We start from the raw sequence: 23,147 nt of genomic DNA on the forward strand, positions 1-23,147 counted from the left end.
TGATCAGATTGGGAGATTTACTCCAGGGGAGTGTGTTAACACATATCTCTCTCTCTCTCTCTCTCTCTCTCTCTCTCTCTCTCTCTCTCTCTCTCTCTCTCTCTCTCTCTCTCTCTCTCTCTCTCCCTCTCTCTCTCTCTCTCTCGGCTCACCCCAACCTTTCCAGTCTCTTTCTCTGTAGGCTATACTACATGCTGCAGGGTTGGGATCAATTCCATTTAGATTCTGTCAATTCTGGAGAGTTCATACCAGTAATTGAAAAGGCAATTACATTTAATTAATCAATATGGATGAATATTGATTTAGTGAACTTTTGTAGTTGAAATGGAAATAACCCCAACAACACTGGTGATACATTGCATTATGCTCAGAAGACGCCTGCTGCATTTCTCATTTCCCGCTGTCAACTTTACAGATTGTCAATCCTTGAAATTGACCATGTACTCATCCACCAACACTAACACATACACACACTCTGCTATCTTCACTGCCACAGGCGGTGGTTCACCTACATCTTAACAGGATAATTGGGCTGATTAATCTGCCTGTATACTCCAGGCAGTCTGACTGGCAGCCTATAGCCTATAGCCCAGCCCTGTCCAGCACAGAGGCTTCAGACCAACAGATGGCTGCTCGTATTCAGGTCAATTAGAGGAACACGCTCAGCACACACAAACAAGACTCAGGCAAAGGCCAGATATACACTCAAACCAAATAAAATCCAGTGGTGTAAAGTACTTAAGTAAAAATAATTTAAATTACTACTTACAGTACCAGTCAAAAGTTTGGACAAGGGTTTTTCTTCATTTTACTATTTTCTAAACTGTAAAATAATAGTGAAGACATAACAACTATTAAATAACAGATATGGAATCATGTAGTAACCAAAAAAGGGTTGATCAATCAAAATGTATTTTAGATCTGAGATTCTTCAAAGTAGCCACCCTTTGCCCTAATGACAGCTTTGCACACTCTTGGCATTCTCTCAACCAGATTCACCTGGAATGCTTTTCCAACAGTCTTGAAGGAGTTCCCACATATGCTGAGCACTTGTTGGCTGCTTTTCCTTCACTCTGCAGTCCAACTCATACCAAACCATCTCAATTGGGTTGAGGTTAGGTGATTGTGGAGGCCAGGTCATCTGATGCAGCACTTCATCACTTAACCAGCATGGCTACCACAGCATTCTGCAGCATTCTGCAGCGATACGCCATCCCATCTGGTTTGGGCTTAACCTCCAGGTTATGTAGGGCTATTTGACAAAGAAGGAGAGTTATGGAGTGCTGCATCAGATGACCTGGCCTCAGCATATGTGGGAGCTCCTTCAAGACTGCTAGAAAAGCATTCCAGGTGAAGCTTGTTGAGAGAATGCCAAGAGTGTGCAAAGCTGTCATCAAGGCAAAGGGTGGCTATTTGAAGATTTTTTAAATTCTGATTTGTTTAACACTTTTGGGGTTACTACATGATTCCATATGTGTTATTTCATAGTTTGATGTCTTCATTGTTTTTCTACAATGTATAAAATTATAAAAACAAAGAAAAACCCTTTAATGAGTAGGTGTTCTAAAACATTTGACCGGTAGTGTATAAAAACAAATATATATATACTGAAGTCTTTGGCCTGAATGCCAAGCATCACGTCTGGAGGAAACCTGGCACCATCCCTACGGTGAAGCACGGTGGTGTCAGAATCATGCTGTGGGGATGTTTTACAGCGGCAGGTTTTCATCAAGGATCTCTCTGTACTTTGCTCCGTTCACCTTTCCCTTGATCCGGACTAGTCTCCCAGTCCCTGCCGCTGTAAAACATCCCCACAGCATGATTCTGACACCACCATGCTTCACCGTAGGGATGGTGCCAGGTTTCCTCCAGACGTGACGCTTGGCATTCAGGCCAAAGAGTTCAATATTGGTTTCATCAGACCAGAGAATCTTGTTTCTCATGGTGTGAGAGTTCTTTAGGTGACTTTTGGCAAACTCCAAGCGGGCTGTCATGTGCCTTTTATTGAGGAGTAGCTTCCGTCTGGCCACTCTACCATAAAGGCCTGATTGGTGGAGTGCTGCAGAGAAGGATGTCCTTCTCGAAGGTTCTCCCATCTCCACAGAGGAACTCTGGAGCTCTGTCAGAGTGACCATCAGGTTCTTGGTCACCTCCCTGACCAAGGCCCTTCTCACTCGATTGCTTAGTTTGGCCAGGCTACCAGCTCTAGGAAGAGTCTTGGTGGATCCAAACTTCTTCCATTTTAAGAATGATGGAGGCCACTGTGTTCTTGGGGATCTTCAATGCTGCAGACATTTTTTGGTACCCTTCCCCAGATCTGTGCCTCGACACAATCCTGTCTCGGAGCTCTACGGACAATTCCTTTAACCTCATGGCTTGGTTTTTGCTCTGACATGCACTGTCAACTGTGAGCCCTTATATAGACAGGTGTGTGCCTTTCCAAATCATGTCCAATCAATTACATTTACCATAGATGGACTCCAATCAAGTTGTAGAAACATCTCCAGGATGATCAATGGAAACAGGATGCACCTGAGCTCAATTTTGAGTTTCATAGTAAAGGATCTGAATACTTATGTAAATAAGGAATTTCTGTTTTTTATTTTTTTGCTATGGGTATTGTGTGTAGATTGATGAGGGAATTTTTTTTATTAATATGTTTTAGAATAAGGCTGTAACGCAACAAAATGTGGAAAAGGTCAAGGGGTCTGAATACTTTCCAAATGCACTGTAGTTAAATACGAGAGTCTATACACTCAACTAGCACCCTGGCCATGTTAAACTCTTGGTCTTCAACTAATATCTTGTGGACAGACTAAACATAAACTGTGCATCTGACCAAATTACGCAAGATTTTAGCTCTGGGTTAACCGAGATTAGTCTTCAACAAGTAAACATTTATTAGAGTTCTAACTGATGATGATGTTGATGTCCTGACTGCCCCGACTGTTGTCATTCACTGGAATACATGATGGAGTAGAATTGAACTATAATGATAATTAATCATAGAATTGGAGAGGTGCTTTAATCAAACTGAATTCACATTTCACATATCCAATAGAGACCCAGGTTGATTTGTATCTAATAATTACAGAGTTTGATCCACATGAAAGTAGAATTCTGTAGATGCCTTACTATATAAGATGCCATCTGGTCAGGCCAGCTGGCGTTGAGACACCGTGCCAGCGCTCACACTTAATCATTTCCCATTTGATCAGATTAGGCAGATTGAAGCAGAATCCCTCTTTGAGAGGTGGTGAACAACCTGGTTAGCTTTTATTATCCTCCAACACATGGCACACTCAGGGTGACTGTTCAGGAAATACCTCACACTCTGCACTGTCACAGACAGACAAAGACATACACAGACACACACACACTGCACTGTTACACAGACACACACGACATTGCACTGTAAACAGGCACACACGACACTGCACTGTCACAGAGGACTGTAACCGAAAAAGAGAGAGACACACACACACCTACAGTGCCTTGCGAAAGTTTTCGGCCCCCTTGAACTTTGCGACCTTTTGCCACATTTCAGGCTTCAAACATAAAGATATAAAACTGTATTTTTTTGTGAAGAATCAACAACAATTGGGACACAATCATGAAGTGGAACAACATTTATTGGATATTTCAAACTTTTTTTAACAAATCAAAAACTGAAAAATTGGGAGTGCAAAATTATTCAGCCCCTTAAGTTAATACTTTGTAGAGCCACCTTTTGCTGCGATTACAGCTGTAAGTCGCTTGGGGTATGTCTCTATCAGGTTTGCACATCGAGAGACTGAAATTTTTTCCCATTCCTCCTTGCAAAACAGCTCGAGCTCAGTGAGGTTGGATGGAGAGCATTTGTGAACAGCAGTTTTCAGTTCTTTCCACAGATTCTCGATTGGATTCAGGTCTGGACTTTGACTTGGCCATTCTAACACCTGGATATGTTTATTTTTGAACCATTCCATTGTAGATTTTGCTTCATGTTTTGGATCATTGTCTTGTTGGAAGACAAATCTCCGTCCCAGTCTCAGGTCTTTTGCAGACTCCATCAGGTTTTCTTCCAGAATGGTCCTGTATTTGGCTCCATCCATCTTCCCATCAATTTTAACCATCTCCCCTGTCCCTGCTGAAGAAAAGCAGGCCCAAACCATGATGCTGCCACCACCATGTTTGACAGTGGGGATGGTGTGTTCATGGTGATGAGCTGTGTTGCTTTTACGCCAAACATAACGTTTTGCATTGTTGCCAAAAAGTTAAATTTTGGTTTCATCTGACCAGAACATCTTCTTCCACATGTTTGTGTCTCCCAGGTGGCTTGTGGCAAACTTTAAACAACACTTTTTATGGATATCTTTAAGAAATGGCTTTCTTCTTGCCACTCTTCCATAAAGGCCAGATTTGTGCAATATACGACTGATTGTTGTCCTATGGACAGAGTCTCCCACCTCAGCTGTAGATCTCTGCAGTTCATCCAGAGTGATCATGGGCCTCTTGGCTGCATCTCTGATCAGTCTTCTCCTTGTATGAGCTGAAAGTTTAGAGGGACGGCCAGGTCTTGGTAGATTTGCTGAGACTATCACAGTGCAGGTGCATTTATACGGAGACTTGATTACACACAGGTGGATTGTATTTATCATCATTAGTCATTTAGGTCAACATTGGATCATTCAGAGATCCTCACTGTACTTCTGGAGAGAGTTTGCTGCATTGAAAGTAAAGGGGCTGAATAATTTTGCACGCCCAATTTTTCAGTTTTTCATTTGTTAAAAAAGTTTGAAATATCCAATAAATGTCATTCCACTTCAAGATTGTGTCCCACTTGTTGTTGATTCAGTTTTAATGCAGTTTTATATCTTTATGCTTGAAGCCTGAAATGTGGCAAAAGGTCGCAAAGTTCAAGGGGGCCGAATACTTTCGCAAGGCACTGTATAAGCACATGATATCATTTCTGCCATAGAACATCATGAGAATTCTGGAACACCATGAGAATTATGCCATAGAACATCATGAGAATTCTGAAACACCATGACAATTCTGCCAAAGAACATCATGAGAAATCTTGAACACCATGAGAATTCGGCCATAGAACATCATGAGAATTCTGGAACACCATGAGAATTCTGCCAAAGAACATCATGAGAATTCTGGAACACCATGACAATTCTGCCATAGAACATCATGAGAATTATGGAACACCATGACAATTCTGCCATAGAACATCATGAGAATTCTGGAACACCATGAGAATTCGGCCATAGAACATCATGAGAATTATGGAACACCATGACAATTCTGCCATAGAACATCATGAGAATTCTTGAACACCATGACAATTCGGCCATAGAACATCATGAGAATTATGGAACACCATGAGAATTCTGCCATAGAACATCATGAGAATTCTGGAACACCATGACAATTCTGCCATAAAATATCCCTGGTGGAATTCTGTCATAGAACTTAGTACATATAACCCAACGAGTCAGTCCCAGTGTGAAGCGATAAGTCACTCTGATCTCCTTACATAATAAGAGATGAATACCTGGTTACATACTTACAGATACTCAATGTCAACAAAACAAAGGAGATGATTGTGGACTGCAGGAAACAGCAGAGGGAGCACCCCCCTATCCACATCGACGGGACAGTAGTGGAGAAGGTGGAAAGTTTTAAGTTCCTCGGCGTACACATCACAGACAAACTGAAATAGTCCACCCACACAGACAGTGTGGTGAAGAAGACGCAACAGCGCCTCTTCAACCTCAGGAGGCTGAAGAAATTTGTCTTGTCACCAAAAACATTCACAAACTTTTACAGATGCACAACCGAGAGCATCCTGTCGGGCTGTATCACCGCCTGGTACGGCAACTGCTCCGCCCACAACCGTAAGGCTCTCCAGAGGATAGTGAGGTCTGCACAACGCATCACCGGGGGCAAACTACCTGACCTCCAGGACACCTACACCACCCGATGTCACAGGAAGGCCAAAAAGATCATCAAGGACAACAACCACCCGAGCCACTGCCTGTTCACCCCGCTATCATCCAGAAGGCGAGGTCAGTACAGGTGCATCAAGGCCATCAGACTGTTAAACAGCCATCACTAACATTGAGTGGCTGCGGTCAACATACTGACTCAAATCTCTAGCCACTTTAATAATTAAAAATTGGATGTAATAAATGTATCACTAGTCACTTTAAACAATGCCACTTTATATAATATTTACATACCCATACCCTACATTACTCACCTCATATGTATATACTGTACTCTATACCATCTACTGCATCTTGACAAATTCACAATCTGAGGCCTGTGTGGTATTTATAGTGTCTGAGGTGCTACATTTGGCCCTGTGTTTGGCAGGATCATGTGTTTACCATCTGTGTCCTTGGTCCTTCTGTCTGACGTCAACACTATACATGATCATGTGATGCCTTGCTGCTGTTGAATGTAAACACAAAATACCGTTAGAAACCCAGCATGGAAATGCAATAATCATGTGGAGTCTCCCCCTGCTTTGGTTTGAACATTGACCCCACACCCTCTAAATGTGGCTTTATAATAATTGACTGTTTTATCCAAGATACCTGAGTTTGGCCTTAGGTGCACATTTGACCCACTGGGACATTGTCCAGGAAAACAGCTCTAGGTGACCCACATCTAGCGCCACACACGGTAGACTTCCTTCAAGTTCCAAGAAAGAAGTCAGCCTCAGTAGAACGTGACACTGATGCAGCGGATGTGTGCGATCAGGATGTGACCGATCAGGATGTGACCGATCAGGATGTGACCGATCAGGATGTGACCGAGAGAGGGACAGAGGGCGCCTTAATAATTACAAGCTAGTAAGAGCTAGATAGAGAGAGAGACATACTCAGACCCACAAAGAATTCAAAAGCAAATCCAATTTTGATAAACTCCCATATCTATTGAGTGAAATACCACAGTCTGCCATCACAGCAGCGAGATTTGTGACCTGTTGCCACAAGAAAAGGGCAACCAATGAAGAACAAACACCATTGTAAATACAACCCATATTTATGTTTATTTATTTTCCCTTTTGTACTTTAACTATTTGCACATCTTTACAACACTGTACTGTATATAGCCATAATATGACATTTGAAATGTCTCTATTCCTTTGGAACCTTTGTGAGTGTAATATTTACTGTTCGTTTTATATTGTTTATTTCACTTTTGTTTATTATCTATTTCACCTGCTTTGGCAATGTAAACATATGTTTCCCATGCCAATAAAGCCCTTTGAACTGAATTGAATAAGAAATAGACAGGTGGAAAGAGCAAGAAAAGGACAGAGAGAGAGAGACTGTGAGGGACCTCGAGAGAAAGAGAGATCTAGATGAGTTATTCTGGTGTTTATTAGGCCAGTAGTGCTGCCGTTTGTCAATATGTTGTGCGTCAATCAGTCTTAAAGTAGGCCTGAGGAAGTGAACAGAGACAAACCGCTTTACAGCTCAGATACAAGGTGCCAGGGCACCGGCTCACGAGACCAATCAACCACCTATACTAGCAGGCCAACACCTCCATAGAGCTAGACCCAATGACACAGAACCACCCAGTTTCACATCTATTCCCACTGTAGTTACCAAAGGGACCAATTCAGCAGCAGCTTCTGTTCTGCTTGTTGCACTGCACTGATTATCGTCACACAACTGCCATCTGTTGGTCAGTGGTAGCTACTACAACCCAATTAAACTATATGTTTAACCCTAGCCTCAACCACAACCCTAACACTAACCCTAATCCTAACCCATTTTGGTATAACCATAACCCTAATCTTGGCATAATGATTAACTTTTTTTCTGGATTGGATTTCACTCAAGAAATTACCTCCTGAGGGCAGCACAGGGAAATGGGATCCCTCCCCTCCCCTAGCCTTGCGTAACCCTAACTCTAACCATAATCTTGGCATAACCCTAACACTAACCTTTGCTTTCGACCGATCTTCAACCCTGGCTCAACCCCTTGACATACCAAATAGATGAATCACCTGAGAAGTATTACATGTTTTTGTAAAAACATTTTTTAAATTTTATAACGTTTTAGCCAAATATTTTTTACTCCTATTGATTTATCACTCTCACCCAAAAACATGTTTAAAGTAATAGGCTATAGGCAACATATTTAATATTATGTGAATAATAAACCAAAGGGCTACTGCCCACTTAAGAGAATGAATGGAGGGAATGTGAGAAGGGGGTGGCGGATGTAGGCCAATGATACGTGACTTCGGGGTCTGCCATCCTTGCTTTAAAAAGTTTCTAGTCATTATTCTCTCTACCGCTATTCATCCCGGGTCCCGTTTGCTCATTGTTATTCTGCCCGAGTGAGTGAGTGAGTGAATGAGAGAGGGAGAAAGAGAGGGATAGTGAGCGAGAGGGTGAACGGGAGTGAGGACATTGTGAGAGAAAAGGAGAGTGGTAAAGAGAGACAGAGAACGGAAGAGACCTGAGGTTTCTAACGGTAGGGAGTTTGATGCAGCGGTCGGGGTTTATTCGCGGTGAATGTTCTGTCCGGGGTGGTGCGTGAAGGCATGTTGCTAATCGGCTCAACAGTGAGTAGAGGTACAGAACTGCACCAAAAGTCTGACGCCGATTTGTGTGAGTAATAATTAAAAAAGGGAGAGGGAGAGAGCGAAGGCGGGGGGGAGGTTGAGATTTAGTGCACTGCTGGGTGAAACAACCCCCACTAACGAAGGGGAAAGCAATAGAAGAAAAGGAAAAAAAGACAAAAGGCAAACGGCGTTTCGGTCATCTGTTTTTTTTTCTCCCAACAATGAGCTCAGAAAAGGTACAATTCCACTTTGTATCAACTATTTTGCTGCTTATCTAACTTTGAATGAATTGCGCTGAGTTTTATATGTCGGCCTGGAGATCAACAGGTGTTGCTGAATTAAGGCTATAGACTGGTGATACTGATTTGCTGAGAGAGTAATGTCTCTCATTTCGTCCACTTTCACATCTCGATAATTCGTTTAACTTGGTTTAGAGAAGATGTTTCGTATTTTAGTTATGTATGCCAATAAGAGTCGAAGTGATAAACACAACCTCAAATCCTCCAATCTGTTTATAACGTTCCTGTTTCACAGACATTTGTTTATGATATTTTTCACCTATGATGTTACATCTCTGTCACACTTGTAATTGTTGCCAATACCAGTGTAATCACTTAAACTCATGCAGAGCTTGTCAACAGTTTTCAGTTGTTGACGTTATGTAGGCCTAGTAGCTGTTTCTGAAACATCTTTGGCAACAAAATGTAAAAATTGTATTTCAATACCTATATTACAAAATCCGTTTTAGTACATTGATTATAGTTTTGCTGTGTAATTCTATATTTGGCTATGTTGTCATTGCGCATGACAATTGGTTCCCAATTGACCAACCTGGTTTGAATAACAAGAAATTAATTAACCACTTAAATTGGACCTTGAGAATGTGCCTCAATCTGCAGATTAACGGCCAGTTTACCAAACCCCAATCTTAACCATCAGGACATAACAAGCATAACTGATTGTAGATCAGCTCTCATGGGGAACCAGAGGTAGTGTGTTGAGTTGGCTATAGGTTAATAACTGCCTTGTTCAGGGGCAGAAAGACCGATTTTTACCTTGTCAGCTCAGGATTCGATCCTGCAACACTTTCAGTTACTGGCCCAATGTTCTAACCACTAGGCTACCTGACACCCCAAAAAATGTGTTTCTGCCCGGTCAACAATAGGATATTGATCAAGGAAATTCTTCATTGGATTTCTTTGATATTGATAACAGTTCTTTGTGCACTTCTGCTTACCCAATTAGTCTTACTCCAGTCTCCTTTCCCCTTCACACACCTGATTTACTTACCAAAAGGCACATCTCAATAGGTGGTCCAGGTATAACATGACACAAGTGGGGTGTGGGCCTTTCCTCTTTGGTTCACTATTGCTCCTCAAACAAGGGGGGAGGCCAATGACATCACATCAGACCTTCAGACCATCAGACCAACCCTTACAGGAAAAAACACATGAATTTCACGTGATCACATGTGAATTGGGAAGTTAATGCGATAACGTGTGACAACATGGAAAGCAATATGTGATAACATGAAACTATACATGTGAAAACGTGATCACATTTGAAGTGTTCCAAAAACACATTTTCACATGATTTCATATGTGAAATTTTACACGTGTTTTTTTTCTGTAAGGGTAATAACTCCTTGACGTTTGTAGTTGTGTCTAAAAAAAAAACACTATTTTGCTCCCAAAAAGTCACCCTCAAGTGTATGTACATTACTGTATTTATACTTGGGATATTCAACAGGAAAACGTCAAATTGCTAGAGGACGCCTTTAACAAGCTCAGAGCCTCCTTGAACATAAGTAACAATGCAAAAAGTCCACAGGAGGTCAGTTGTACTGTACAGGGCTGTAACCCATACATCTGTGGAATCAAATGATGTCGTCAGGTCTATTCAACAGCAGCCTGACCGGTCAGTGTTACCCAACACATGTCTGTCTGCCCAATGACCATCCACTGACATCAACAAGTGAGCCAATGCATGACATGCTGCAGAATGCCACACACACAGGATGTTGTCTGAAAGGAGCATGTGTGAGCCTTAGTGTAGAGTGAGGTCAGATGTGTGTGTTGTCCCACACGAGGACCACCGTGCTGTAACACTAGAGAGAAGAGGCTTGTGTGAGAGCCACTGTACATTCATCATGGCTAGAGTACTGTAGGTTTACAGAATAGAACTTGAATGACTAGAATTATTTCTGAGACGTTCTATAATACCGTATCAGAACAATGTCTATTCTGCCCACTCTATTTCTATAATACCGTATCAGAACTATGTCTATTCTGCCCACTCTATTTCCACCAACCCATGTAATGAAGTGTCATAAGCATGACACAAGTATTGCCTAAAGTGGTCTATATTACCAATCTTCTGATTGTGTCATGTAATAAGTTAGGCATTATAGTGGAAGCGTTTGAATGGCCTGTTACTCAGTGTGCTGTCGCTTGCAAGTAAGCATTTCACTGTACCGTTTAAACGTGCTGTATCCTGTGCATGTGACAAATACTTTGATTTGATTGGATTATATGTTAGAGTAAGAAATGCTGTTTTTTCCAGTAGGTACTCCACCACTGCAGACACCATGTATTATACAGGGATACCCTGGTGTATTTTGCTTAGGTCATGTGATCTGTGATACATCTGGACGTCTGTTATTACTTCTGTGTCTGAGTTATGAAGTTAAAAAAAACATTATTACCAAAACGTGTCTTAGAACAGCAGTCAGACCCTCCTTTGATTCCAGGCCCTGAGGTTGTATTTCCTGCTTCCATAAGGATGTGAATAACACGGCACTTCTTAACTTTTGCGATTGAGTCCACCAATTACTTTATCTCTACCCTACATTAGGGCAACCCAAATGTTTCTGCTATCAGTTTGTTTCAGACCATTCATAACCCCTCAGATAAGAACAATGGACTTTTCCAACACCAGGCACAAGTGTCATGGCACTGAATAAACATTGGACCACAGAGAGAGAACCGTTGCTGAACTGACCAAGGTGTTCGGTGACAGAATTCCCCCCTGGATTAAATGGCTAAAGTCACGCTCAACTCAGTTTCCCCCTTACAGCTCATCTTTGTTATCCTACAGAGATTACATGAAAAATGTTGACCCATATCGGATAATGGAGCAGGACATAAAGTCAACATTTCCAGTCGTTAGCTCTGGAAGGTCACCCTCTTGATGAGGAGCAGCCGGGGTTCCCAAAGACTGGGACCCACTGGTGGGCTGTGGTTTATTCCTCTTGGGTCACGGCATAGGACTGCTAGAAGTCTTGGGAATAGACTTTACACAGTCCCAAACAACTCTAAAAGATGGGTCACAGCACAAGCATGTTGGGTGGTAGTTTAGGGATAAGCTGTCTGGTCATTGCCTCCTGTATGGATCATAGACCACTGATGAAACCCTCCATCTCACTCTGTATGGGTGAGTGTGATTTGCCAGGTCACCTCCAAACACCTCAGCCTGAATAACTCTTGGTTGTCTGGTTAGACCTCTCATAGAAGTTCTTTATACTTGAATTAATTGTACATTTTGGTCATTTAACAGACACTCTTAACCCTAATTGTTCCTGTATGTTCCTGTGGATAAGTGCCTTGCTCAAGGGCACATCAACAGATTCTTCACCTAGTCTGTTCTGGGATTTGAACCAGAAACCTTTTGGTTACTGACCCAACACTCTTAACCGCTAGGCTACCTGCCAACACTTGTTTTTCTCCATCTTTGTGTTTCCAGGGGACTTCAGTCTGCTGTTGTAAAGCCTAATACCCTCAGATACAGGGGAGGAGACTACAATACATAAACATTCTGAAACACCATGTCTCGTTCAGACGAGGTCAACAAGATGACAGAAAACGTGTATAAGGTACAGTGTGTGTAGGTTTGTTGCCTCCAAGAGCAATGAATTAGTCTGTAGATGTAGTCAGGCGAGTGCCCTACATAACACTTTTGTTGAAACTCAGTCTGCTAGCAGCAATGATCACAGACTGTGACTAAGTGGTAAAGTTGAAGAGGAGACATGAATATTGTCTCTTGTTGTCATGTGTTTTGTAGGGGATTCTGGACCAGTTCAACCCCAGTCTGAAGAACTTTGTGACCATGGGGAAACACTATGAGAAAGCCCTGACAGGTGAGAGAGAGTGGTGTGCACACACTATACTGTATGGTATAGCATATCTAGTGGCGTTGGGTGGGCAAGTTGGTAGGCCATGTTTGTTTGGACATTTTAATGATGGCTCTCTGGTGTCTGGCATAGAAGCTGCATTCCACCCAGGCCCAATCCTGAAGCCCATTTAGAGGGTCTTTGTTACATGGTGCCCCTCACTGAAAGGTGTTTTCCTCTCAGGAGTGACGGTAGCAGCCAAGGGATACTTCGATGGTCTGGTCAAACTGGGAGAACTGGCCAGCGACAGCCAAGGGTCCAAAGAACTGGGTGAGTGACTGGGTGGGTGACTGGGTGGGCGACTGGGTGGGTGACTGGGTGGGTGACTGCGTGAGTGACTGCGTGAGTGACTGCGTGAGTGGGTGACTGGGTGAGTGGGAGAGATTGAGAGAGAGAGACCGGTGGGTGGGGTGAGAAACACTAAGGGACTATGGGAGAAGAAGCGAGCTAGAGAGTGGAGGAACGAGAGAAAGTAGGGAGTGAGTGAGTGAGTGAGGGAGGGAGCTGAGAGTGAGAGCGAGCGTGAGGGAACTGAGGGAGAGGGAGAGAGTGGGGTGATTGTTAAGAGATTAACAACACCACATGATCTCATTGTAATGCTGCAAACAGTCGGGTAGGGAGGGAGAGATGCCAGACACCACAAACTACTGTGCTGTGGGAGAGACACACAGCCTTTACCACATTGGCAGATTCACAGCTGACATCATAGACTGAGAAGTTGAGAGATGCAATCATTCAGTCAGTTAACAGCTCCAGGTGAGATAAGATACTACTTTATTGATCCGACACCTCAGACACAATATTGCACATACAGACAACGTGAAGTCACAACAAGTGTTTTTTTACCAACAATTTTATCCCGCTCTGTATCCCTGTGTTGATGACGTATTCTCTGTATCCCTGTGTTGATGACGTATTCTCTGTATCCCTGTGTTGATGATGTATTCTCTGTATCCTGTGTAGATGATGTATTCTCTGTATCCTGTGTTGATGACGTATTCTCTGTATCCCTGTGTTGATGATGTAATCTCTGTATCCTGTGTTGATGACGTATTCTCTGTATCCTGTGTTGATGACGTATTCTCTGTATCCCTGTGTTGATGATGTATTCTCTGTATCCTGTGTTGATGACGTATTCTCTGTATCCCTGTGTTGATGACGTATTCTCTCTATCCCTGTGTTGATGACGTATTCTCTGTATCCTGTGTTGATAACGTATTCTCTGTATCCTGTGTTGATAACGTATACTGTGTTGATGACGTATTCTCTGTATCCTGTGTTGATAACCTATTCTCTGTATCCCTGTGTTGATGACGTATTCTCTGTATCCCTGTGTTGATGACGTAATATCTGTATCCCTGTGTTGATGACGTATTCTCTGTATCCCTGTGTTGATGACGTATTCTCTGTATCCTGTATTGATGATGTATTCTCTATCCCTGTGTTGATAACGTATTCTCTGTATCCTGTGTTGATGACGTATTCTCTGTATCCTGTGTTGATGACATATTCTCTGTATCCTGTGTTGATGACGTATTCTCTGTATCCTGTGTTGATGACGTATTCTCTGTATCCTGTGTTGATGACGTATTCTCTGTATCCTGTGTTGATGACGTATTCTCTGTATCCTGTGTTGATGACGTATTCTCTGTATCCTGTGTTGATGACGTATTCTCTGTATCCTGTGTTGATGACGTATTCTCTGTATCCCTGTGTTGATGACGTATTCTCTGTATCCCTGTGTTGATGACGTATTCTCTGTATCCCTGTGTTGATGACGTATTCTCTGTATCCCTGTGTTGATGACGTATTCTCTGTATCCCTGTGTTGATGACATATTCTCTGTATCCCTGTGTTGATGACGTATTCTCTGTATCCCTGTGTTGATGACGTATTCTCTGTATCCCTGTGTTGATGACGTATTCTCTGTATCCCTGTGTTGATGACGTATTCTCTGTATCCCTGTGTTGATGACGTATTCTCTGTATCCTGTGTTGATGACGTATTCTCTGTATCCCTGTGATGATGACGTATTCTCTGTATCCCTGTGTTGATGACGTATTCTCTGTATCCCTGTGTTGATGACGTATTCTGTGTATCCTGTGTTGGTGACGTATTCTCTGTATCCCTGTGTCTTCTTGGGGATTCCAGGAGACACGTTATTCCAGATGGCCGAGGTGCACAGGCAGATTCAGGTTCAACTGGAGGACGTGGTGAGTGTTTACCGTGTGTGTGCGTGTGTGTGTGTGTGTGGTGATATGATTGTTAACTATTGTGATGCTGTATGAATGATGGTGGAATATGATCTACAGTTGAAGCTGTTCCATTCTGAGCTGCTGTCCCAGTTGGAGCAAAAGCTGGAGTTGGACATTAAATATCTTACCGTGAGTTTATCTATTTCATTTTACGTTAACATATTTCCTTCTCTCTACAGCGCAACCACTTTTCTGACTATTTTTCTATCTGTTGCTCTGTCTCTCTCTCAATCGGGTGTTCTCGCTCCCGTTCTCTCTCGATCTCAGGCCACGTTGAAGAAATATCAGAGTGAGCGCAAGTCGAAGTCGGAATCTATCGAGTGCTGCCAATCACAGCTCAAGAAGCTGCGCAGGAAGAGCCAGGGCAGTCGCCACCCCAACAAGTATGGAGATAGGGAGATGCAGGTAACTAGCATTCAACAACACCATTTTGTGTCAGTAGTGCTTTGAGTGTAAGGTTTCAACGATGCCATTTGTGTATTTTTGAAACACTTACAATTGTGTTTTGACACTTGAGATTTGTGTGGGATTTTCTTGGAAACACCACCAGACTAAATCATCTTACTCAGCATTACAAGGCACAGTCAAGTGTTTGTGTGTGTGTATGTACAGTCTGTGTGCGGAAGTATGGATGAGATTAAACAGCAATCTGGCTCAGCTGATTTGGAAGAGAAAGAGGAGAAATCTTTGGAATGAGAGGACAGGAAATAAGAAGGGGTGGACAATGGAAGAAAAGGTTAAGGAAGGTGAGGGATAATATTTTGTGATTAGGATTTAGTTTATCGCTGCTCAGCAGATAGGATATGATGTCACTTCTTCCTTTTGGTCCCTCCGATGAGCCTCTCTCCCTACAGTGTATTATAAAGGTCACATATCTCCTACTCCTCTGCCTCTGTTCAAATCAAATTTATTTATATAGCCCTTCGTACATCAGCTGATATCTCAAAGTGCTGTACAGAAACCCAGCCTAAAACCCCAAACAGCAAGCAATGCAGGTGTAGAAGCACGATGGCTAGGAAAAACTCCCTAGAAAGGTCAAAACCTAGGAAGAAACCTAGAGAGGAACCAGCCTATGAGGGGTGGCCAGTCCTCTTCTGGCTGTGCCGGGTGGAGATTATAACAGAACATGGCCAAAATGTTCAAATGTTCATAAATGACTAGCATGGTCAAATAATAATAATCACAGTAGTTGTCGAGGGTGCAGCAAGTCAGCACCTCAGGAGTAAATGTCAGTTGGCTTTTCATAGCCGATCATTGAGAGTATCTCTACCACTCCTGCTGTCTCTAGAGAGTTGAAAACAGGAGGTCTGGGACAGGTAGCACGTCTGGTGAACAGGTCAGGATTCCATAGCCGCAGGCAGAGCAGTTGAAACTGGAGCAGCAGCACGGCCAGGTGGACTGGGGACAGCAAGGAGTCATCATGCCAGGTAGTCCTGAGGCATGGTCCTAGGACTCAGGTCCTCCTCCGAGAGAAAGAAAGAGAGAATTAGAGAGAGCATACTTAAATCCACACAAGACACCGGATAAGACAGGAGAAGTACTCCAGATATAACAAACTGACCCTAGCCCCCCGACACATAAACTACTGCAGCATAAACACTGGAGGCTGAGACAGGAGGGGTCAGGAGACACTGTGGCCCCATCTGATGATACCCCCAGACAGGTCCAAACAGGAAGGATATAACCCCACCCACTTTGCCAAAGCACAGCCCCCACACCACTAGAGGGATATCTTCAACCACCAACTTACCATCCTGAGACAAGGCCGAGTATAGCCCACAAAGATCTCCGCCACAGCACAACCCAAGGGGGGGCGCCAACCCAGACAGGAAGATCACGTCAGTGACTCAACCCACTCAAGTGACGCACCCCTCCTAGGGACGGCATGGAAGAGCACCAGTAACTCAGCCCCTGTAAGAGGGTTAGAGGCAGAGAATCCCAGTGGAGAGAGGGGAACCGGCCAGGCAGAGACAGCAAGGGCGGTTCGTTGCTCCAGAGCCTTTCTCTGTTATGCTGCATTTGTTTTTATGTGTGTGTTTACTAACCTCTGTCAGTATGTGGAGCTAATGAGTCGTCGTCAGGCTGAGCTGGACACGCTGGTTGCTGTGGGTTACCGCTCAGCGCTGACGGAGGAGAGGAGACGATACTGCTTCCTTGTGGACCGCCAGTGTTCAGTCACCAAGCTGCTCATCAACTACCACTGCAAGGTACACACACACACACACACACACACACACACACACACACACACACACACACACACGGTCCCTGACTCCCATCCAACTGCCAACCTGCCTCTCCTTCCTCCCTGTGTCCAGGTGAGAGAGCTCCTGTCACAGAAGCTGTCCTCATGGCAACAGTCATGCTCCCAGCCAACCAGACTACCTGAACGGGCGCTCAACCTGCTGCGTCACACCGCCCCTCAGGGCTCTGGGGCATCTGGGATAGCTGAGCTCCTCCGACATGCCAAGCTGGGCGCTGCACAGCCAGAACAGGTGAGGGCAAGGGGATTCAGTTCATTAGTAGGAATTCACAGACAAATGTCTGAATTACATGTACTTCAGAAGATAAAGTGAAGTTATTATAAGATTAGGGTATTCTGTTATTTAGACAGCATTCAGATGGTTTTCAGTCATTTAGCAAAATTCCATTGTTTCTTCTCATCTCTCTGTCTTATCTCTCTCTCTTACCATTTCTCTCTTTCAGAGGCTGTCAGTACAGGAGGTGCCTCCCTTGTTGAATGGTGGCTCCAAGCAGCAGAGACCCATCCCCTCTTCTTCCCAGAGTGACATCTCCCCTCCCCAACATTCCCCCGGACCCCAGACCTTCCGCTCCCTCGCTGCCACTGGAGGGGCTATTGGAGGGAGTGGGGCAGGCTCCCCTCAGCAGATCAGCACGCCTATTAGTGTCTCAGCTAGCCCCAATGCTAACAACAACACAAGTGCTAATGCTATCACTACTGCTAACACTCCCATCACTTCATCCACCTCCTCCACGGTTGGCTCCAGCCAAGCCCAGCAGACCTCTCTTCTCCTGGCCACCAGCACCTCCAGCCTTTCTCCTAGTCTGATCCCCTCCACTGTGCTTTCTCTCAGCCAGGGCTCCCCATCCTACTCCTCCCTACAGGGCCTGGCCCTGCCGTTGTCCCTCAGTGCCCCTCACAGTCCTCCACTACCCCACAGTGCACCTCTTTCCAGAGCCATAACCCCCTCGCTGCATCACCAGGGAGTGCAAGGAGGAGGGAACACAGCATTGCGGTCCCATAATCCCATGCTGATGAAGGCAGCAGAGATGTATGGAACGTCTACACTGCCGTTGCCAAGGAAACCAGTCAGCGAGGCCCGGGTGGGAGGGTTTATGGGTAGGTTTTGATACCCCCCTTCACTTATTTGCCATCTTGTCCATTTCTTTCCCAATGTGATGTCTATTTAATTAATTTCACACCTCTGTCCCTCTCTATCTTTCAGGTTCCACTCTGCCCAGAGACCGAGTTCTCCCTCTCTCCAGCCCGTCTCGTGTGGAAGCCATATTTGCCCACGCTCCTGGGGGTTCAGAGGGCAGTGGAGTGGGCGGGGCCTGCTTACTTCACTTCCTGCCAGGCGACGCTCTCAGCCTCCTCATCTCTGAGCCCAGAGACGGGTGGCACTATGGTCAGAACGAACGGACGGGACGGTAAGAGTTAGAACCCACCATTCAGCTGTACAAAACCCTACAATTCTTCAAACACCAACTGAGGACTGTTCTGAAATGACATATTCAGGCAATCCATGGGTTTTCTAGGTTATATACAGATAATACCAAAACAATTCCTCCCTCTCTCCCTTACAGGAAAGGCTGGTTCCCTTTCTCCTACACTCAACCCTACCCAAACACCTTGGATCCCCTCGACAGCAGGTCCGTCACCATAGAAACAAGAAACTGTTATGATATTGTCATTTCATTCCTCAAAATGTTATTGTCTTAAATGGAAGTCAACTTGTAGGGTTATGATTAAATCTTGACACTAACTCTAGAAATCCTTCCGCTATGCTCTCCACCCTTCCCTGTATTGACTCTGATCTAACAGCCTAGCTGCAGCGTTGTCAACAACATTGTCTGTCAGTACGATGTCTACAAACTGGCAGTGATGACTTTGGCTTATTCACAGGAAGCTGAGAGAGATCACTGACACTTTGACACACATATGCTCTTTTTTTCCTCTAAGTGTCATTGTCGTTTTGATGTGTCCATGCCAAGCAAAGAGACCGGGCCTTTAGAGAATGAATGACCATCATTCTTTCCATCTACCTAAGCTCCGTCCTAATCTTCTACCACCTCGTAGGTCCCCTTTGCTCTCCAAGATCAACAGTACAGTTGATGAGTTAGCATGACCACTTTCCTCCATTTATCCTCAGTCTGAAATGTCAGAACAATATGCCTGCGATTGTCATTAAGGATATTGAGTTGAGCAAGACACTTTCTCTCCAGCTCCCCGCTCCTCTCTAAGGTCAACAGTACCAGTACGGGTCAGTTAGACAAGCTGGTCTCCCCTGGCCTGCCTGCCCTGACCCCTGAGTCTGAGGAGGAGCGCTCGTTCCCCCCTCAGAGGGTCAGCACCTTCCGCCCGCGCCCATACAGCATGGCCGACTCCAACCAGGTCAGCCTGAGGCCGAAGGTCAGAGGTGAAGGGGTAGAGTGGGCAGGGCCCCCTGACCGACCGGCTCTGTCAATGCTGATGCAAGAGGTATAGATGGCTTATAATGACAGAATATAATGTAGATATGATATGTAATGGGTTAATAACACTAGGATCTTCTTCGCTTTTACCACAGCTCTCGTCAGACTTCGCCTCTCCTCCACCCTCCCCAACCTGGTAAATGCATTCATTGTATTATTTATACAGTAGACATACTGCATTGCAGTAGTCACCAACCCTGGTCCACTTTAGATAGATGACTGTCGATAAACGTGTCTAAGCTCCTGTCATGCCTGATATGCACATTGTCTCCCTGGCAGGACCAACCCATTTGCCCATGTCCGGCTCAGAAAGACGGTGACCAACGATCGCTCTGCACCCATCATCGAATAGGACATGGTCTCCTTGAACAGGCATCCAATGGAGAGGTGTTAATAGGAAACATTCATGTGTTTTGAGTTTGTTCTCAGAGTCCAGTAACTGTGTTGGTTGAGTTCTCAACTGTTCAGCCTTAAGAGAAAGCCTTAAGTAAACCTTTCTGTTCATGTTGGTTATTTACAAGTGCTGATTAGATGTGTATTAATCAGGCCTAAGTCAAAATACAGACACTTATGTGGTGTTATTTTGAAGATAGAAGAATCAAAGCTGAAATTTGAGTGCCAACCGTAATTGTTAAAGACCCTTTGGACAAAATGAGAACTTGATTAAAAATCTACCATAGTATTTGAGAATTATAGAGTAAAAAGATGAGTGTGAGTTGGAATTTGAAAAGCTCTGTGATGTTAGTAAAAACACAAACAGATGAGGGCCATTTTGTCAGAATGTCCAACATTAACATTTGAGCCCTGGGCATTACTGATAATTTTATAATGTTATTTTCATTTTACAACACTTTTCTAAAAGTAACCTTGGTAGAAAATGTTTATTATGTTTTTTTGTCTGTACCCTTTCAGGGACTGGTTCCTGGTAGCAGCCTGTAGTTGGGTAATAGTTTAATGAATTATAGCATACTTTACTTGTACCATTAGGAATTGTCTTAAAGGACAGGCTCCTGTTTTATCAGTATTTTCATCGAGGAGGATTTTTGAGAAGAGAGTTGTGCAGAGATATGTGTGTGTATGATCCAGGAAAATCCAAACATGTTGAAGAATTGTCATAAAATGTTTTTCATTGTTGGGATTCAATAAGAGTATGTTTAAACACATTGTTAGCTAGGCAGATGTAGTTCCACGATAGATGCAGACCTACCAATCACTTTGTACAACTTAATTTACATGTTCTCTGTATGAAGATTTAAATAAAAGTGTATTGATGTTGCTTACTGATGTCATCAGCAAAATGCTGGGTAGGAATAAGTTTAAACACCAATATTTTTTAAATAATTTGTTTTAATGTGCGGTAGGATTTGTATAAGGAATTATATTTTTAAGATCAAGTGATCAATTTACAAAGGCAGTTGATGTGATATGTTATACACAGAAATATGTTGCATTGCAAAGCTATTGCTGCTATGTGTAGATTGTATTGAACGTTTACCTTCAAGAGTCTCTGTTATCGACAAACGTATTAATAGAAGTAAGAAGGAGCAACCGTACAGATGTAGGATCTTTATTTGATCACTCTTTTGTTGGTGAGAATGTTCCTGCGTAGCAGGAAATGCAAACTTGTAGTGTATTTTAGTTTTAAAAAGGCTTCTAAAGTGTGTCTATCAACCCCTACAAAAATGTAGATTAATTTACATTTCTTGTTGCTGCAGGATTATTTTCCTGCAACTGGCTAAAATGAAGATCTTACATCTGTAACAATGCATCCCTGTGGGGTGAACTGTACTTCCATTTGTATTGGACAGGTAGAAGAGGAAAGAAACAGTGGAGGGTTTGGAGGATGGGTTTTCCTGGACAGTAGGTTTGAGAAATTGGCATTGTGTTGAGGGATAAAAGTATAAGAAAAGAGATGGATTCAACTCGCTTGTTTTTACTAGTGTCTTCTCGATTGATTTAGAATTCGACTCCAACAGATTGTTCACATCTAGCAGATTTTAGCTGCACGTTTACCAATTGCAAACCGTACAGAACCTTATTTAAAGGGCGAAGACTGATTGTGTTTATGAAGTCTAACTTTGAAAGTGTTGAGGAAAGTATTTGGAAAGTGGAACAGTGTGTGAGCAAGTGTCAATGGTAAACTAGATGTAGAAAGTAGTATATTTCTCTCACTTTCTCCATGTCTGGTGTCTCTCTAGTCTGTCATCTGGTATCTCGCTGGTGTCTCTGTCATCTAGAAAACTGCAGTTGAGAGATTCAGGGTGGAAATATGTGGCTGGGAAAATGGAGTTTCTCTTTATGATCTTTATTCTGATTTCCGGCCCTTACAGTGTATAGTTCCTTCTCTCCGCATGTTTCTGTATCGTATTAACTTGCATCTCTAACCTAGCCTGTGAAATGATTGACTTTCTTGCTATGGTAATTCTAACACACAATAAAAAAACATTTCTGTTGATTTAAATACTGAGTATAGTGAAATCACATAGTTGAAGTTTACTTATGTTTGTACAAATTGCACACAAAAAAAACAGTTTTTGATCTTGTTTAACTTTGTTATTCCTTAACCTTGCACCTTTTCACCGTCCTAACCTTCTTCAAAATATGACCTTTCAATGTCAATCTAGCTATATGAGAATGGGATCCAGTTGTAAAAGGCAAAATAAAGGTGATGCTGTGGTGACTATTCAGGATCTTATATTCAGGATGTCTCTGTTAGTAGGATTGTCTTAACTACGTGTTTAAGAACGAAACAATTGCCTCTGCCCCTACTTTTATTTCCGTCTTTTAATTTGTTTTGTTATATTATTTTGTTACTTCATCTGTAGCTTTTTTCTCTTTAAAACAGCATTGCCTTTCCGAGACACACAACAATCATGGTCACAGTATAAAACCTTACAAATACACACACATTCCTGATACCACTGTTATTGTATTTGTTTCCAATGAATACTTCAATAAACATGTTAATCACTATACCCAGTGTTCATCTTCGCATTGAACAACCAAACCATTTTGCTGGTATTTCATTTAAAATCTCCTCAGCTTCAGTGGAATTGAGTGGCCACAAATGCCTTATACTCCTTAATCCATAAGACCCTATGCACATGATTAGTACAATTTTACTGTAGGCAATAGTTTCAGTAGTATTTTGGGGATTTTACGGTATCCAATTGGTAGTTAGTCTTATCCCATCGCTGCAACTCCCGTATGGACTCCGAAACACACAATGTCACAATTACCCGCTTAACCAGCCGCAACAATGTGTCGGAGGAAACGCTGCATCGTGAGTTGTGCCCGGCCTGCCACAGGAGTCGCTAGAGCGCAATGGGACAAGAACATCTCTGCCGGCCGAACCCTCCGCTAGCCCGAACGACGCTGGGCCAATTGTGCGCCGCCCTATGGGTCTCCCGGTCACGGCCGGCTGCGA

At 43.3% G+C, this 23,147-nt stretch overlaps 1 protein-coding gene across 3 annotated transcripts; it reads left to right on the forward strand.

The window, feature by feature from the left end:
* Nucleotides 1–8,276: 8,276 nt before the first annotated feature.
* On the forward strand, nt 8,277–22,695 carry LOC110536732 (brain-specific angiogenesis inhibitor 1-associated protein 2). Of its 3 annotated transcripts, XR_005035471.1 has the most exons (16): nt 8,277–8,817; nt 12,323–12,452; nt 12,641–12,716; nt 12,933–13,019; nt 14,901–14,962; nt 15,062–15,133; nt 15,272–15,409; nt 17,059–17,211; nt 17,323–17,499; nt 17,711–18,365; nt 18,472–18,676; nt 18,833–18,898; nt 19,472–19,727; nt 19,816–19,856; nt 20,000–20,638; nt 20,727–22,695. XR_005035471.1 is itself a non-coding variant. In XM_036940438.1 (15 exons), the coding sequence occupies exons 2-15, from the start codon at nt 12,405–12,407 to the stop codon at nt 20,070–20,072; spliced, it is 2,109 nt and encodes a 702-aa protein (XP_036796333.1). In that variant the 5' UTR covers nt 8,277–8,817; nt 12,323–12,404; the 3' UTR covers nt 20,073–22,695. The 3 variants fall into 3 exon arrangements, 2 of the variants coding, with proteins under 2 accessions (XP_036796333.1, XP_036796341.1); XM_036940438.1 differs by having other exon boundaries at nt 20,000–22,695; XM_036940446.1 differs by having other exon boundaries at nt 8,277–8,627; nt 20,000–22,695.
* Nucleotides 22,696–23,147: the final 452 nt, after the last annotated feature.

The sequence above is a fragment of the Oncorhynchus mykiss genome, chromosome 2 (assembly GCF_013265735.2).
Source record: "Oncorhynchus mykiss isolate Arlee chromosome 2, USDA_OmykA_1.1, whole genome shotgun sequence".
Lineage (NCBI taxonomy): Eukaryota > Metazoa > Chordata > Actinopteri > Salmoniformes > Salmonidae > Oncorhynchus > Oncorhynchus mykiss.

Bases quoted from the DNA above. Each gene is read 5' to 3' on its own strand.
- LOC110536732 (XM_036940438.1), top strand. From the start codon at position 12,405: ATGTCTCGTTCAGACGAGGTCAACAAGATGACAGAAAACGTGTATAAG. The intron at 18,677-18,832 runs GTAAGAGTTAGA...TCTCCCTTACAG, and splicing joins CAGAACGAACGGACGGGACG to GAAAGGCTGGTTCCCTTTCT. The intron at 19,728-19,815 runs GTATAGATGGCT...CTTTTACCACAG, and splicing joins TGTCAATGCTGATGCAAGAG to CTCTCGTCAGACTTCGCCTC.